At 45.7% G+C, this 18,410-nt stretch overlaps 1 protein-coding gene and 4 pseudogenes across 1 annotated transcript; 1 reads left to right on the top strand and 4 right to left on the bottom strand.

Annotated features, from left to right (window-relative positions):
* Positions 1–10,853, top strand: part of LOC117185943 — a 37,532-nt pseudogene extending 26,679 nt beyond the window's left edge.
* Positions 10,656–14,267, bottom strand: LOC117185861 (annotated as a pseudogene).
* LOC117191448 lies at positions 14,174–15,422 on the bottom strand (annotated as a pseudogene).
* LOC117189418 (odorant receptor 46a-like) lies at positions 15,360–16,820 on the bottom strand. Its single transcript, XM_033394546.1, has 3 exons — positions 15,962–16,820; positions 15,809–15,897; positions 15,360–15,757 (listed from the first exon to the last, which is right to left on the bottom strand). The coding sequence occupies exons 1-3, from the start codon at positions 16,799–16,801 to the stop codon at positions 15,532–15,534; spliced, it is 1,155 nt and encodes a 384-aa protein (XP_033250437.1). The 5' UTR covers positions 16,802–16,820; the 3' UTR covers positions 15,360–15,531.
* A 218-nt stretch (positions 16,821–17,038) lies between these two features.
* LOC117189419 lies at positions 17,039–18,375 on the bottom strand (annotated as a pseudogene).
* Positions 18,376–18,410: the final 35 nt, after the last annotated feature.

Below are 18,410 nucleotides of genomic sequence, written 5' to 3'. Positions count from 1 at the left end.
ACAATTTTATTCGGAACTTCGAAACCCTTCTTACAAAACGCCTTTTGTAAACCGGCACAACATCTCCGAGATCTCTCCGGAGAGGGAACACCTTGAGGAGCCTGAACCAATAATATCAGCGATCATGCGTAATAAGATGTCCTGCTGGAATTGTGATAAGATAGGGCATAGATGGGAGGATTGTGTGGAACCTAGAAGCATATTTTGTTACGGTTGTGGAACCAAGAATGTTTACAAGCCACGTTGCTCTAAGTGCCATCCTTCGGAAAACCGGCTGCGGGATGTGTCAACGAACCCCCTGTAGGCACATCCGTACCAAAACATAGCGAAAGCATCAGTCAGACTATAGATGAGGGTTTAGCTAAAACCGCTATGGACTCAGGATTTTTATCGGATAAACGACCAACTAGATATTTACCCTTACATGTAAGACTGTCAAATTACAAGAAAGCTAGAAATAGGATATTTGGCGATCTTTGTACCATATCAACTACGACAAAATCTAAAAGATCCACCCTTCGATTACGCAAATTTTGGAAAACAGTTGTTAGCACTCGACAATGCTTAATTGCTTCCATATTCAGTACGGGAGATAATCGTCTGTACACACCCATCACGATTGAAGACAAGGTTTACAACGCCTTGTTAGATTCTGGAGCGTCGGTTAGTTGCGTTGGCAACAATGCCGCCCGTGCTCTCCTTAACCATCCGAAATCACGTAAGTGTTCGGGAAGGATTAAAACAGCCAGCGGAACCAAATGCTCGGTTGAGGGCATTTTCACAGCGACTATTACATATCGTAGTCTCACGGAAAGTATAGATTTTTTTATCATACCAAACTTAACCCAAGAGGTTTACTTAGGAATTGACTTTTTTAGGAAATTTAAACTTGCTGATCGCCTCATGAGCGAAAGTGTCTCTGAGTTAGATATAGGTCCCACGGAGGATGAGGGAAGCTCACCCAAGTTACACAAACTTTCTAGTAAAGAGCAGGAGAGACTGCAAGGTGTCGTCGAAATTTTTCCTTCGTACGAACGAGACGGATTGGGCAGAACCAGCATTATTTCGCACTCGATCGACTTAGGTGATGCTAAGGCGATTAAACAAAGACACTGGCCAATCTCCCCTGCGCGCGAAAAACTTATGTTTGCTGAGGTAGATAACATGTTAGCTCTCGATATCATAGAACCTTCTTGCAGTCCTTGGAGTAGTAATTGTGTTCTTGTTCAAAAAGGTGATAAGGTTCGGTTGTGTTTAGACTCTCGCGAGATCAATAAATACACGAGGAAGGATGCTTACCCCTTACCACATATTGACGGGATCTTAAGCCGCTTACCTCCAGCGCGGTATATAACTGGTCTTGATATGAAACATGCTTTCTGGCAAATACCATTGGACGAGCCATTACGACCGTATACTGCGTTTACCGTTCCGAATCGTCCACTGTACCAATATAAGGTCATGCCATTTGGTCTGACAAATGCACCTCAGACCTTATGCCGCTTAATGGACCATGATACCCCCACATTTACGGAATCGAGTTTTTGTATATCTCGATGACTTGCTTGTTCTATCGGATGACTTTGATTCGCAATTGATTCTTTTGCAAGAAATCGCACTATGCTTAAGAAAAGCGAATATCACTATCAACGTTCGAAAATCTAAGTTCTGCATGAGAGAGATTAAATATCTCGGTTTCATAATTTCGGATGGGCAGATCAAGACTGATTCATTTAAGATTCAGGCAATCAACGACTTCCCAATTCCAACAACGGTAAAGCAGTTACGACGGTTTCTCGGTTTATCCGGATGGTATCGACGTTTCGTCGAGAATTATGCCTCCGTGAGCTATCCATTGACCGAGATGCTTAAGAAACAGAATACTTCCTTAATATGGAATGAAACCGCAACCAATGCTTTTGAAGAATTGAAACGAAGATTAACATCAGCTCCAATCCTCAGAACTCCTGATTTTTCTAAGAAATTCATCTTGTTGTGTGATGCTAGTTCTTTTGGTCTCGGGTGCGTCCTAGCTCAAGAGAATGAAGAAGGCTTCGAAATGCCAATTGGATACATTTCGGTTAAGTTATCCAAAGCTCAACGGAATTATTCCGTTACAGAACTAGAATGTCTAGCAGTTATTAAGGGAATTAAGAAATTTCGAGCTTACATAGAAGGCCAGGAATTCTTAGTAATAACCGACCATGCAGCATTGCAGTGGTTGATGCGACAAAAGGATTTGTCTGGAAGGCTCGCGCGATGGGCTATACAGTTACAGGGTTTTGATTTTCGCATTGAACACCGGAAGGGTTCACAAAATGTTATTGCTGACACTCTGTCAAGGCAAAATGAATCGTCAGTAGATGAGTTTATAGATCTAGGGCCGATCATCGATTTAGAGTCCGAGCATTTCACTTCGTTGGAATATCTTGATTTAATTGAACGCATTCAGCAGAACCAAGAGAAACTTCCAGATTTAAAAATAACAGATGGCTATGTATACAAACGCACCGAAGCTTCGATTGGAGATTCTGAATCTGACCACCAGTCGTGGAAATTATGGGTTATCAAACAAGCCCATGATTCTCCTAGCGCATCACATGGCGGGATGGGTAAAACCGTTGAAAAACTTAAGAGATACCTGTTCTGGCCCAAGATGTTGGTTCAAATCCGAGAGTATGTGAATAATTGTGTCATTTGTAAGCAGACCAAAAGTCCCAATATGGTATTACGACCACCATTGGGAAAGCCAATGCAATCAGAGAGACCGTTTCAACGACTCTACATGGATCTGTTAGGTCCATACCCTCGTTCAAAGGCAGGGAATATCGGATTATTAATAATCGTGGATCATTGTACAAAATTCCATTTCCTCTGTCCATTGAAACGATTCACTTCCGGAAAGATTTGCGAGTACTTAGAAAATTCCATTTTCTGTACGTTTGGAGTGCCGGAATCCATCTTAACGGACAATGGTTCTCAATTTCGATCAGGATTCTTTGAGGCTTTTCTAACTCGATTTTCAATTAAACATATTTGTACCGCTTCTTATTCGCCTCAAGCGAATGCAAGCGAGCGCTTAAACCGATCGGTTTTGGCGGCGATCCGTGCGTACGTGGGGAAAGATCACACTACCTGGGATCAACGACTGAATGAGATTAACGGTGCTATTCGATCCAGTATACATACAACCACCGGATATTCTCCTTACTTCCTTACGTTTGGGCAAAACATGATTTTGAATGGCAAGGATTACGAATTGCTCAGGAAACTTAACTTGCTATCAGATGATTCTAGAGTTAATTGCCCCGATGCTCTGCAGTTGGCAAGGTATGCAGCAAAGGTCAACAATGCAAAGGCTCATGCAACCAACGCGAGGGTATACAATTTGAGGAGTAGCAACATACAATTCAACGTCGGAGATCAGGTTTACGTTCGCAATTTCTCCCAAAGCAACGCGTCTAAACAATTCAGCCATAAATTAGCGCAGGTGTTTGTGACAGCAACAGTAACGAAAAAGCTAAGTCCTGTTTATTACGAATTATCGAACGAGAAAGGAAAGAAAATGGGAGTATACCACGTAAAGGATATTCAAACCCGCTAATTCACTGTCCTTCTTTTCTTTTCGATTACGATCCCTGTCGATCACTCCGGGACATAATCTGGTGGTGGAGAGTGTAGTGGCCAGTGAAGCAAACCCAGATTAAATTCCCTAATAATTTCCCAGATATAAAGCAGATTCAAATCACGCGCCAACTTGATTAGTTCGAACAGCAAGGCTTTAAAAACAGCTACTTCGAATATGAAGCTTTAATTGCTCGAATGTTCTTTTTCGTCTCTCGAGACCGAATTCCATGGAAGGGTCCCGTTAAAGCTCGTCTATGCCGCTTAAGCCGACAGCGACGGTGAACACGCGGATCAATTCCATTTTTCTCCCAAAACACTTCGGTTGTGCCTGTGCCAATAGTGCCAAACTCTAGTGGAAGTTCACGTGTCCCTGTATTACATAATACATACCAAATTACATACATAACTGCAAGTCGGCGGAGAATCGACTAAAAAGCAAGATCAAGCTATATTGTGTGGTGAAAGTGCAAAGTTCTACGTAGAGAAAAAGAAGGTGATTATAGAGGAAAGCAGGTTTGGTACATTCACTGAATTCCGAATCTATTACAGAATCTCTTGGTCACTGGAGGGCTGCCGTGCTTTGGCGCTCTCACGCCTAACCCCCCCACGCAACCTCCAGTGTCTTATTTTTGGCCGCTTCGAATTACCAGCGTTTCCGTTGTACGGACGATCTGTATCGACTTTTGAATGCCCTCTAATCGTATCTTGCGAGATGCAACTCAACATCCTTGATGCGGAATCGACAACGCCTAGGAATTAAAGTGGAAATTTATGTCAGCTAAAATTGTGCAGAAGATGTGAATACAAGATCAGGAATCGGAATCTAGGGTGACCTGTGTCGTGGACAACATGTGATCATCGATTCGTGAGTACGAACATACCCGCGAAATAGCAGGGTATAGCAGCGGTGCAGCGTAATGAAAGGGAGAGCGTGATAACTCACACGCCAAGAGCGAGCTTTCGTTCGAAGAGAATTCGGGCATATGCGTGCGTATGCACACACATATAAACGTGCATTAATTTGATCATCGACATTCTCTTTGCTTTGTCTTGTTCTTTTCTTTTGCTTGCATTCTTGTGTTTGCACTGCAATTAAATTTGACTTTAAATGTAAAATCATATAAACATATACAGTTATATTAAGGAATATCTTTCCTATAGAATTAATTTCTTTATCATATGTCTTAAGTCCTTTCCTAATCAACTCAATGTTAAGCCTTGATTCACTGTGGCAATGTCGGCCAAAATATCATTCTTTAATTCTTTACTATTTTTATATATATATTATATATATATTAGTATTGTTCCACAGCTACCGAAGCAGTTCATTGGGCCCAACGAGCTCGTCAAGGAAAGTGTTTGAATTTGGTAATGATCATTAATTTCGTATTGAATGGAAATGTTGACCTTCGTGAGTAAAAAGGCTCAGTTTTGCTATGAATTGTATTTTATATTCTTAAGTTAATGAACCGTTTGTTATATATGAATCTTTTGAATCTTGATTAATAGAACTATTTTGAATTAACATGAATTTGGAATAAATAACAACCATTCTGTCTAAGTACATAATGCCAATGATGCATCGAGTGTAATAATGCAGCGGTAGTTACGTTAGGGGCCATGCCAACATCGTTCCACGCATTGCCGAAGGTAGGGAGGGTATAGAGGAACTAGTGATCTCCTACACCTAGGATCACTAAATTGAATACGCGACTACCGGATTCCTTCTTGCCATCTATGCCGACCGGGGATTGATTACATTTGTTTTTTTTTTGTTTTGATCAAAGTAGATTCTGTGTAAGTGCACTTAAATTTTTATAATATGGCGAGAACAAGGAAGTATAGGGATAGGAAAGACCCCGACCCCATCCGGCGAGCTGAGCCCAGAGCGCAGTATAGTGCACTAACCCCGATTCCCTTTCCTGCTGAGGCTGCATTGCCAACAAGATTTAACCAGCCCGTAGCCATAACATTATAATCCTTTTTCCGTCAGTACGCGTAAATCCCTGTAACCAGAGCGATCCCTTAAAGAAGATCCGAGCTAATGAGGATACACAACCTGAGTAACATGAATGATTTCGATTAAGATAAGATCTCCTAGTGGATGGGTATCTGGAACGTATCGCAGTCGGCAGCGGACCGACTTCAGTGCCGCACATCATTTGTAATTGTAAATGCTTGAATTAATCCTCAATGTTTTTACCACAGCACGTAGCACCCAAAGCTCAACACCTACTTTCTCACCTCTCAATGTCTGCACACCCACAAAAACACACACAGCTACACCTACACTTGTACCACACGATCCTATCTCACTCGTATCTTACTACCTGTTTGCGTTTGCCAGATAACCTACCTCTCAGTTTAAAAATACTATGTACATATATACTCGTGTGTCTCGACTACAGCTTTTTGATATCTGCAACTATCTGAGTGTTGGCTAAAACTATCATATTCTCTGTTCTCAAACATCGCCCATCCTGATCCGATACAGACGCGCGTCCTCCAGCTTTAAGCACAACACATCTTTCGTGGCCCGGCTGCCCACAATTAGGCGACACAAGAGCCAGACCATCCAGACCCCGGGTGCCGATAGCAGCGGCCTGTCCAAGCCCCCGGGCTCGTCCCGTGCCTCCACACGCTACACTCGCACCATTCGGGACATCAATCCGTCGCATCCGTCGAGAACTTGGGTAAGTTGCAGGCCGAACGATTTCCGACTCCTCTCCGTTTATGTTTCCCATTTCGATTCCATTACAAATTTCTGTTTGCACACAACCCACACTTACCCACTCAATCAACACCCCCCTCCACCAACCAACCAGTATAAGTAGCCAATAAATATGGGAGAATTTATAGATATGTCTTTGGTTACTTGAACTGAAAGATGGAATGCACTTAACTCGTTTCGATGGACATATTTACTCTATAATTTGTTGGTTCTTTGTTATCGTCATGCATGCAATGCTCTGCCATCAATTTCAATTCAATAAGTTCCCAATCAATTAGCCCTGAATCAAACAATAAATAATAGTTCCAGCCAGACTGTATGTATTATTGACATTGATTTGCCGATTCCAGAAGAGTGTTCATGAGTAAATATGTTAGTTATGAATTAATTGTCTTTACAAATAACGTAATTTCAAAACTTATTCGAGCTATCTTTAGTTTTCGGTCATCTGTTGGCCCCAACTGCCATACTAATTCTTGGACTGGGATTTAATCTATGTGACCAACAGAATTATCTTCTCAGACCCCACAAATATCAATCAATAGCTTTTTGCAACATATGTATGCCTACCAAAGTTACAGCTAGACCAAGTTCAAAGTCATGACCTCATAAACCAGAATCAAATCAAGTCAAACGTTACTCCTACGTTGACCAAAAAACAATTGATAGAAAATAAAACACAGAATAATAAAACACAAAAAAGAAAACTGCATCCACTCAAAAAAGAAGAGGGAAGAAGTAGTTCCACTGCTATAGAAGGTAGAGCCGATTTTTCCCCACTGGTAACAACAATTATGATTTATGTATATTTCGTAGCCAAGGCCCCACCCCATAGAGCGTGTCCGTACCGTGTCTTTTGAACCCAAGTTTTACTGACACATACTATACTCGTACTCGTAGTCCACCTTCAGTTATAGTTACAATTACAGCCTCCTTCGAGATATATCGTATACATACTCGCATACCTAGTGTGCGGAATGAAAGTTTAACCTTTGATTTGAAATTTTGCAGAGGTAGTACAGAATGGCAAATCCATGAATCCAAGTTTCAGCGAAGATTCTGTGGCTGAGACCACTTGCTTAAAAAATATTAAAAATTCAGACGGTAAGTCTACAAGGTCCTCTCCCCCAGGTCCTACAATACGAATGTCGAGAGAAAAAAACAAAAAAAAAAAACTCAAAACTTAAACAAACAAACTTTTTTGTATCACATTTTATTATATTGAGTGTTGTGGCTGTGTCAATGTTGTGACTTGCATCCCAGAGATAAGACTGATTGAAATTTTAATTGATGTTGTTTGTTGGTTACATAACATTCCCGACACCCCCATCACCAGACGCCCGACTCCACGAATCCACGACTCCCCGACTAACTAACCCCACTAACTAACCCCACTAACCCTGGGACAGAGGGATCGCCATCGACATCGACAGCAACTAATTCCGCTCTCTAACTCACTTAGCCCAGCCCAGTGGCCAGCTGGCCAACTGCAAGCTCAGCTCCAGTGCTGGCGCTCTGCCCCAGTTCTCCCACCAGGCGTCATCGGTCGAGGAGGGTCCGGGCCAGGCCAAAAGCGAGTCTGCCTCTAGAAATCTAACCATTCCCGTGGTGCTGTTTTGCTTTCTGCATGGCAGCTTTTTCGGCTCATCGCTTTCGCTGCGCAATACCCGGGTGGCCCCCACAAACCCTGCGGACCTGGAGGCCGGCCAAGAGGACCCCAATACGGATAACTTTGAGAGGAACAGCACGATGACGCTGCCAGTGCCCACCCAGCGCCGCAATGCCAGTCCGAGTCCGAGCTCGGGAAGTGGTCGGACGGGTCGATTCTTTGCAGCCGCATCGCAGCTCCTGGAGACAGGATTCTCGCACAGATCGGCTGCTGCTGATGGTGGGCCGAACGGGTACTTCGGTGTGGCAAGTGCGTGCGAAGCATCTCTCTCCCGCTCTGGGAGGACCTCCCACCCTCTGCTATGCTAGGGATGCATGCCGTCCACCTGTGTAGACTGCCCCGCTTTGATTTGTAGCCTTAGTTAGTCCCAGTCCAGCCGCACTCCATGCTCCCCCACACACATCCCATCTGACACCAGACACAGGACACAGGACACGCGACACCACAACGCTTGCTTCAGAACTGGGCTGGAGAATATTCCAGCCATCTACAGGCATCTCCGACTAACTCCTACTAACTAAGCTCTCGCTCTCTCTCTCTCTCTATCTATCTCTCTATCTCTTGTTGACATTAATCATATAATATATATATAATTATCAATATCGTATCCGTATTTACTAATTGCTCCATATATGTGTGTAACGGTACTTTTTGTATGTGTTGTTGTATATTTGGGTTGACGTTGACTTGCTTAAATGTATCCAAAACCAAAAACAAAAAAAAAACACCAATAACCAAACCAAACCAAAACCAACCAAGCGAAGCTAGCAACCAAAACCTAACGCACAAGTCAATCTCTCTGATTCACAAATTGCCCGCAGATGAGGAAGATGAGCCGCGCTGCACGCAGCTAACCAATAGACACAAGACGGCCATTCGGTTCATTCGCAAGGTGAGTACGTGGTGGGACACGGATACGGACACGGGGCGCCACTCACCACTGGAAGGGATCGAGTCGGATATGCAACTGAGAGAGATTTTTATTGCAGCTCAAGTACTTTGTGGCACGGCGCAAGTTCAAGGAGGCCTTGAAGCCGTACGATGTCAAGGATGTCATGGAGCAGTACGCAGCTGGTGAGCACAAAAGCCCTCCCCTGTTCTGCTCCCCTAAATAGTTACATTCAGGCTATGAGCTATAACTCTAAGACTAGCGATTGTACTACATTCAAAACTTTATACCTCTCTTTGCTCCTTCTAGGCCACGTGGACCTGTTGGGTCGCGTTAAGATGCTTCATTTGCGGTGAGTCTGCCAAATAAACGTGGAATGAACATCCATTTCCCTACCATTTACTGACTCACGTTCATTCCACAGTTTGGATCAAATCCTGGGCAAACAAGGCTCCAAGGCCAAGGACGTCTATGCATCTAAAATAAGTTTAGCCTCCCGTGTGGTTAAAGTCGAGCGCCAGGTGAGGTGTCCCCACAATGATTGATTAGCCCAACAGAATTAAACTGTAATTATTGTTGCTTGGATAGGTCGCTGACATAGAAGAGAAGCTGGACGTGCTGATCAAAGCCTACATGGAGGATCGTGATAGATTCTTGGCCCTACCCCTCCCAGCAAAGCCCAGCAAAATACATTCCATTAGCCCTAGCCACAATCCCCTGCACCACGCTCACAACCTGTCGATGATCGATGTTTGGAAGCGCACCGCGGCACTGAGTGTGCATCCGGAGCACACACCGACCGCCACTTCGGCCACATCCACGGATGGCACAGAGCTGAGGGCGCTCACCTCCACGCAGACAATCACAACGACAACCGATGTGATCGCCACGCAAACCCCGATGCCGCCACACACGCAGCATACATCGACCAATACCAAGGTAGAACTGAGACTGAGTCCCTCCAAACGATCTCATAATTGTATATGTATATCCTTTGTAGTCTTCCGTGCTTAATTCATATCAGCTGGGGTCTGAGAAGCAGCAGCACAATGATGTTTTTATGACTGAATTAGATAATAGGACCAAGAAACGTGTTACGTTAAGGTTGGTTCCGCCATTCCCATAAGCAAATATACGAATAAGAACTATCACATGTATTGCAGCCTGCATAGATCCACATCGGAGCCATAAAGCAAGCAGGAACAGCGCATTAGTATACCAGACGAGGGAGCACAATCCCTGGAGTGCGCTGCAAAAGCAACGCCGCCAGATAGTTCAAGTAATTAAATCAAATTCAGTCGAAATATATATGTAGACTTTGTGCCTGCCTTTAAAAATGTTCCCAAAATTCGTACTGCTTTAAATGCACTGCGGAACCGAATTAGAAGTTGAGGTTCTGAATATTTAAGTACGTATATCTCCCCACATCATACAGTTATCCTTATCGACGAGTATGAGGACTTCGAAGAGGAAGATCTGAACTGCGAGGGCGAAATGGAACATTTCCCATCGTGGGAGATCGACAGCTACATTGGGGTCGACGTGGATGTGGATGCTGACGGCGACGGTGACTGTGATGAGTCCACTGAGGACACGGCCCTGCTGCACTGTGCCACGCGCACCGCCATTGTTATTACACCAATTAGCCCAGTGTGAATGAAACTCTTCGATTTGATATATAGGTAAACTCCGCACACAATCTTCAACAGTTAAATGACCAAACTACAACGCTTAATAAATCAAATTTGCTTCCGCCAGACTCTGGCTAGTTAATTGCATTGGAATTAGCCTAAATGTACGTGTAGCTATTACATTATCATTAGAATTGTATTATGTACTATGGAATAACCTGACATCTCTGTGTTCAAATTATGGATAGCAAATGAACGGAAATCAAATTAAATATATCTGCTTTAGCAAAGAAATGGCTAATCATCCGAACGGAGTTTCTTCCATGTTTTCTGTCTGAGCCCCGGTTTGGCTTCGGTTCCCCCCTCTGCCTCATCCTCGGCAAATTCTAGGGCACATTCTTCATCCTCCTGCTCTATATCCTCTTCTTCCTCATGCTCTACTTCCTCCTCCTCCTCCTCTGTAACGTTATAATCAACGTCTTTCATCGTGTCCATGTCAACAGCAGAATCGTCTATGAACTCAACTTTTTTATCTTTCAAAATACCAAATACCGCAAATGCACGTTCAGCTGGGAACTGGTGGTAAACGAAGGGCCGCAACCGTCGTCAATGTAGTTACGGCACACATGCTTGGAGGCGTGCGCACGTTGTATGTGGTTGGTCAGTCCCTGGCGTCGACCAAAGTGCTTGTCGCACATCTTGCAGTCGAAGGCGAATCGCTTAAAGTGCTGGCCCAGTGTATGAACAGACAGTGACTTTTTGTTCCTGGTGGTGAAGCTGCACTGCTCGCAACTGTACGACAGGGAATGGAGTTACAGGGGGATACCATACATCGGTTGGAGATCGAATTAGTAATGCTACAGTACATACCCTCTTGTGAGCCTCCATCTCGCTCTTGTGGTAGAAGCCTTTCTCGCACACACTGCAGGTGTAGCGCTTTCACGTGGGTATCGTAGTTGCGCCTGTTCTTGACAATCTTGAAGCACTGCGGACACTCGATGGGCTCGTGCCAGTAAGCAAAGTGTTTGTCGTTAAGATAGTCGGGAATTAGATAAGTCGGGAATTATTGTGCACTCACCATTGTTGTGGCTCCGGGCGACATGGACGGATAAGGACATTTTCGATCGGCATAGCTTAAGACAGAATTGGCATTGCCATTCCTGCAGCGGCTTGGCCGATTTCTCCTGCCGCTCTTTAGACTCATCGTGAGTGCGTCGCTCTTGCGTGTAGAGTGAGTTCCAGTTCGCATATGCGGCCGAGCAGTCCTGAAAGTGAAGATTCATTCAAGCCACAGATTTTACGGTTGTCTGTCGTGCCATCTCACCTTCAGGTCGCACATGAAGAAGGTGAAAATGTCCAGCTTCCGATGAGCAACATCTACACGCAGTTGTTAATAGTTGCGCCAATGGTGACGATACAATTTCATGTCGGTAAAATCCTTTCCACAAGGCTGACACGAAAAAACGCCATTGTCGTGCACACCAGTCTCGCGATGGGACTGTAAGTCTGACTTCTCCTTAAAGTACGTGGTGCAGTATTCACAGACATAGGCATCGCGTAGCAGCTCCACGTACTTCTCCGCCCCAAAGCAGGCAGAGCCCTCGGTCCCAAAGTGGGCGTCCATTTTCTCCTGATTCTCGCTCAGTTGGCCACAACTCCCGCAGACATGGGACTTCATGTGGACGTTGTACGGGGCCTCAGAGGCAAACTCACGGGAGCAGAGCTCACAGCTGATGACGTTGCCATGCATTGATCTCTGAAAAGTTTACCCTGATAAGTTCAGCTATATTGCCAGAATATCTCGACGCAAATTCTTACTGTGTGGCTATTCAGTTTGCCACGTGTCTCGAAGGTAGCCAGGCATTCGCCGCAGGTATAGGTGGCGTTGCCCACAGCCGCGTGCGACGTATTGTGCTCTATGAAGAAAGCGGGATCCCGGAACGTGCGATCGCAACTGAAAGCGGAGGAGAAGTCAGTATGTGGAAATGGTGCAGTAGAGCCTGAGAGAACGTTCCTAACAGATCACAAAACAGAGCGCCCTCTGGCTCGTGGGACTAATGCAAATTCTAGAAGAGCTCGTCGATGTTGGTGTTCTCATAGCCACAGACAAAGCACGCGCGCGGTCGGTGCTTCTCCAAATGGAATTGATTGTGAAAATTAAAGCTGCATGGAAAAAGAAGAGGACATATCATCTTCATATCATATATAATTAGAAATCAAAGCATACCGCTTCCAGGAGGGAAACTCCAGGGCGCGCATTTCGCAAAACAAGCGAAAGCCCCGTTTCTTCTTGATGATATGCGCACACGAATGTTTATTGTATTGTAAAATATTTGAGAAAGTCATCTTGCATTCCGGACAGCTGCCGTAAATGGCAATACTAAAAGAGGGAGGGTTCCATAAGTTATCACAGCGACCTCATAAAACAAACTTGCTTACTCAACCACAGGCGCATGTAGAACAACCAAATGCATGGCCAGAAGTTTGCGTCCTTTTAGCTCCAAGCTGCAGCCCTCGATTGGGCACCGAAAGACATCCGACCGGGACTTGTGTAGCCTCAGCATGTGCTCCAGCAAGTTCTCGTAGCTAGTGGACTTTAATGTGCAATGTTGGCAGACAGTGCTCCAGTTGAACTTTAGCTTCTCAAAGCTGGTCCTCACCACCGTGGCCAAGTACTCGTATAAGTCGTCAATGTCATCCTCTGTAATGGCATAAAACAGCACAATGAATGGCGGTATGGTTAACCCATTTGCAGATTCCGATTCAACGTACTTTCTTTGATCTCGACAAAGTTAAAGAGGACTATATTGCTGGCCTCGCTCTCCTCGTTGTCTGCCTCGCTCTGGCTCTCCGTTTTCTGCCTTTTTAGTCTGGATGGACGGATGTCTGGCTTGGTATTTAGCTCCTCTTCGATTGAAATATCTAAAATCCGAAGTTCTTTTAGGACAAAATTCATAAGCTAATAGTTTCTACGCACCTTCATGCTCGTATATGATATTCATTCCATCTAGCTCTTCTTCTTCAGTCACCTCAGCTTCAGCCTCAGCATCCGCTTCCTTCTCTGGCACTGCAATTGTTGTTTGGGGAGAGTCTGCCTCATCTTCCACGCCCGGCTCGTCCTCGTTTAGAATATTGAGAATGAGGGTACTAATCTGCTCCTGGTCTGCCTCCTTCGGAGCATGCTTAGTCTTGGATGGTGCCTTGACTTTATCAACTGCGTCTGCTACAGAGGCAGCAGATGGCAGTGGCTCGGATACATTTTTAATTATACGTCGGCTGGGTTTCGGATCCGGCTGTACCACCGGCGCAGGCTTTTCCACTTTAGTTTGGGGCTCCGGCGGTGCGGCCTTCTTAGCCGTAGGCTTGGCAGGCTTTGCAGTATTTGGAGGTGTGTGGGATGCACTCGTTGCAGCGTTTGGAACCGTCTTGGAAGCACTCCTTGCAGCATTTGGAGGCGTCTTGGGTGCGCTCTTTGGGGCAGGAGCATCCTGGACAGCGCTCTTTTGTCTGGCAATCGCAGCATCCTGTTCTTTCTGTAGCTCGTCAATGTCAAACAATCGGATCAGAACATTCACGCACTCATCGCAAAGGAGCTGTTGCTGCTTTTCTGCGAGTAATTTACTGAATTTCTTTATTTAATTTAATTGCGTGCTCTGCTAAATCGATAAACGATAAAAATACTTTTCTGGTATTTTTCTTGGCAGCTTCGAGTGTGACCATATTGCTGCAGGGAGGATTGAAATCTTGATGGTTGCCCGGTAATATTTGAAATTATTTTTAGGTAATACATTGATAACAATCAGATTCTAACTGTTAACGCGCTTCAGCAGGGCAAAGTAGCTGTAGGAACAGTTCACAATCTGGAAATAAAGAAAATCCATTAGTTATATTCAGAATGGTGGGTTGATGTTTCCCTACAGATCCAAAAGCCTCCAGACTAAAAGTGAAAGTGGGATTAATAGTGCGCAAGCAAAGCGGCGAGTCTAAGCGCTGCATCATAAGCACAATCATTTGGCGATTTTCCTTGTTCCAGCTGGTCCATTGAGACTTATAGATGCTGTGGCACAGGCGCGAGCTGTGGATTGTCACCTCGTTGGAAGCGTAGCAGATGACATGTCGAACAGATTGGAAACCAACACGAGAATCGAGCACATTAGCTGCACACTGCCTGGCACTCCTGTTGTAGTGGACACTGCACTCGCGCAGCTCCCTGGCAATGCACTGGTTATCCTGCGGTGTCTCAGCCGGCCACAACTGCTGCAGGCGCAGGGCGAGCATCTGCACCTGTACCCGGAGATAGGTGAGCAGACTATAGGCCACCGATTCGAAGGCTATGCTCAGGCAGAACGTGGGCATCAGAGAGACAGCGTGGGACAGGAACAGGACCCAGTAGCACATTCGTCCATCAATGCTGCAGAGCTCGTACATGGTCAGCGGCAGCTCCGAGTTACCCGCAAAGAACGTCACAAGGAGAACAAGGGTGGCTGTCACTATGGACGAAATGCCGTACAAGTTCCGCAAGTTCACCACCGACACCCTTCCGGCTTCCATTAGTTTTTCCTCCTGCTCACTTTTGGTCGCAAAACTCGAGGACTCCATCATTGTGACGAGGCCCGCCAGCTTCCGACCCTTCAGCTTCAGGTGCATCAGTTTGGTCATGCACGACATCTCCGTGGCGAACATGTAGAGCACCTTGTGTATCTCCCGCAGATAAGAAATGCTGCCGGCCAGCTGCATGGCGAACAGCAGCAGCATTCCACTGAGAATCGCAAAGATCGAAAAGAATCGGAGCTGGTGCCAGCGGCGCTGCTGCCCTGTGGCCCCATCTGGAAGTTTCCAGATGCCCAAAATCTGAAAGTACCACACCTGTGACTTTCAGATGCTGCTGATTCATGCTCACTGGCAATTCCTGACTGACTTAACCTACGTGTCCTGCGTTGCGGGCCTTTTATAGCCCCAAATTGTTGCAACGACGCAAATGAGGCTAATTATGGAAATCCGCTAATCGTACAGTGAAAAAAAGGGTAGAACGTACCGAGCTGAAAAGCGCCAGGTCGAAGGCACGACTGGGGTTTATGGTCCTTATCCTCAGCTCGTAGTGGAGACGTTGCATGAAGAGCAATGCATTCCGGCGATCGGAGCGACTCCTGTCCACCCAATTGGTATTGTAGAGCCGATGGGGCAGCTCGACACTGCAGTGGGTGACCTTGCTACAGGGTACTCAAAGGGTACTTCAATCACTCCATCAGTCAATCACTCACCCCGCAAAATAGCACAGCATGAAGATCTGCATCAGCATGCAGGCCTGGTAGGTTACGAACTTGAACAGCGTCAGCTTTTCATCGGACAACTAAATATGTGATGAGATAAAGTTGGTAAAAATGCACTTCCATTATCAGATCTGCTGCACTCACCAAGGCTATGGCATAGAAGTTGGCTGTCAGCACCAGTACCGAGCAGAAGATCTGCATCGATATCGGTGTGCAGAGCCGACGCTCTATAGTCTCGACCAAATCCACTATCGCCATGTGGAAGCGGATGCATTGCTTCAGTTGCACATCAATGCTCATCTTAGTGTTTCCGTTGTCTTTGTCCTTACGTTGGCCTATCTTCTGCAGGCGCAGTGCCAGAATGTCCAATTGGCAATTCACGAATATGAAAAGCGAGCAGCACAGGGAGTCGAAGCCAATGTTCGTGAGGCACGAGGTCGAGAGCGCCAGGCACTGGTAGCAGTACAAGAGCCAGTATCCGGCCGAGCCCGGATTGTCATCGAATGGGTTGTAGTTGCCCAGTGGCAGATGCGACCAGTCGAGCACGAACTGTGGGATCAGTATCATTGCGAGGGCCGCAAATGACAGCGCCGCATAGTAGTCTCGCGTTTTGTGGGTCGTCTCGCAGGCTGCCGCAAATATGGCCTGCTCCTCAGGTCCCTCCAGACGGAAGTCCTCATCATCCAGGCGGTCGAACAGCTGCTGGAGCGCCACGTTATTCATCTTGACGGATATCAGCTTGGTGGTATGTCCGGCGCTCGTGGCCAGCACAAAGATGGCCCTGACTATCTCGAACATGTTGTTCAGGTTGGACACTACGTGCAGCACGAGCAGAAGATCGAACAGGAGCACCCAAAAGCACATGACGTGCCAGTAGTTGATCTCATGGAGAATTCTTTTCCAGCGCTGTTCTTGTGGCATCAGCGAGTAAATGTTGAAAATAAACGTCTGCCCCTTGTAGAAGATTTCCTCCCTCTTAGACATGTTCCTAAACGATTCTTTGACAACTTATTGGCATTCAGGAGCTCTGAGCGCTTTTATGGCCACTCAAACAGCGTTTAAAATGTCGTTGGGCCGACTAATTGTTTCTCAATACGATTCCCTAAGAAATAATTAATCGGTAACTTTATAGCGATTTCATTTCTCCCGCATGGCGGCTGCAACATGGTTGATTGATAATTATGATAATATTAACGTAGCTTAAGAAGAAAAATTCTGGAAAATAGTCAATCCGCCCTGCAGGATAGACCCAATCATTTTAACCCAATTAGATACATACAATTGGATAAAGAAGTGATTCCTTCGGTTTACTTATATTCCCTACGTCCTGCCCATGTCTTGACTCTTAATAGAAATATTATATGTTGAATCATTTGTAAGCTGTACCACAATTTCGAGCCAGCAAGGTAGGCCTGTTGGAACACTCCCCTCGTGTCTGCCAGCATGAGTATTCCGATGCCACCAGTCTTGACCCGGAACGGTGTCGATTGGGGGACTATGCTACGCACCCAACGCTCGATCTTCTCCCAGTTCCCTTCGTTGATTGACTTGAACTGAGGCACAACGTTCAGGTATCGTAAAGTGCTGCTCATCTGATCCACAAAGAGGAAGTCCGCCGATGCTACCAGATGCCCACGTCAAGTAAGTCTGCCCGTCCCCGTATAGGTAGTTAAAGGCGTGATAGATGTTGGATTTTAAGTAGGCAGTCGCCTCTCTGGGGCTGAACAACTCATCGGCCACGAACTCTACCCACGGTCGTCTGGGAACTATCAAGGACTCAATTGGCAATTGGGGGAGAGTAGTAGGAGGTGGGGCACACTTACAGAAGGACTTGTAGTACAAGACCCGTGCGTTGCTGGCATCAAAGCACGTCCGATAGAGCTCCAGCTGTTGTCCCTCGATCGTATATCCCACAGCATACATGGTCCCAGAACACTCGTTGTCCCTGATACGCGTGACCGTTGGCCTCATCGGTTCGTTGCATGTCATGGGCATAGCGACACTGAACTGTCCATTGTCCTGGCACTGAGTATCCACCCAGTCCGTGACAGTGCAGAACATGCAAAGAGTCACACCTGCAGGAACGGTTTCCGTTCGCTGCAATCGAAGGCTCCGCTGGCATCGCGATAGGTGAATATCCGATTCGTTCCCTCCACCATATACTGCGCTATCCGACAATCACTGCGAACCCCCCGACCTGCGCTGGAAAAGGCACAACTTTGGAGCACATTATCATGAATACACTAGTAGACTAGTAGACACTTGCCCATGGCGCAGAGCAGAAGGAGCAGGAGTATCTGGGAGCCATCCATCTGACGGGACGCTGACTTTGATGACTATTAAATTTTGAAAATTATACTCTAAATTGATATATGAACTACTGCCACCGCAATACATTTTTGGGAGATCCCCGAAAAATATATAAGTTGTAAATCGATAGACGGATCCGATACTAGTTCCGACCCATTGACTCATTGATGAGAACCAAACAGGTTATAGTTATGCAACGAAGCGATAATAGAATCTAAATCTATTGTATGTATAGAAATTTGCTACGAATTTAGAATCAGTCCAAGCTCACTTAGATCCACAT

The sequence above is a fragment of the Drosophila miranda genome (genome assembly GCF_003369915.1).
Source record: "Drosophila miranda strain MSH22 chromosome Y unlocalized genomic scaffold, D.miranda_PacBio2.1 Contig_Y1_pilon, whole genome shotgun sequence".
Classification (NCBI taxonomy): Eukaryota; Metazoa; Arthropoda; class Insecta; order Diptera; family Drosophilidae; genus Drosophila; species Drosophila miranda.
The sequence above is the reverse complement of the archived record's forward strand: the minus strand, read 5'-3'. Positions and strand labels throughout refer to the sequence as shown.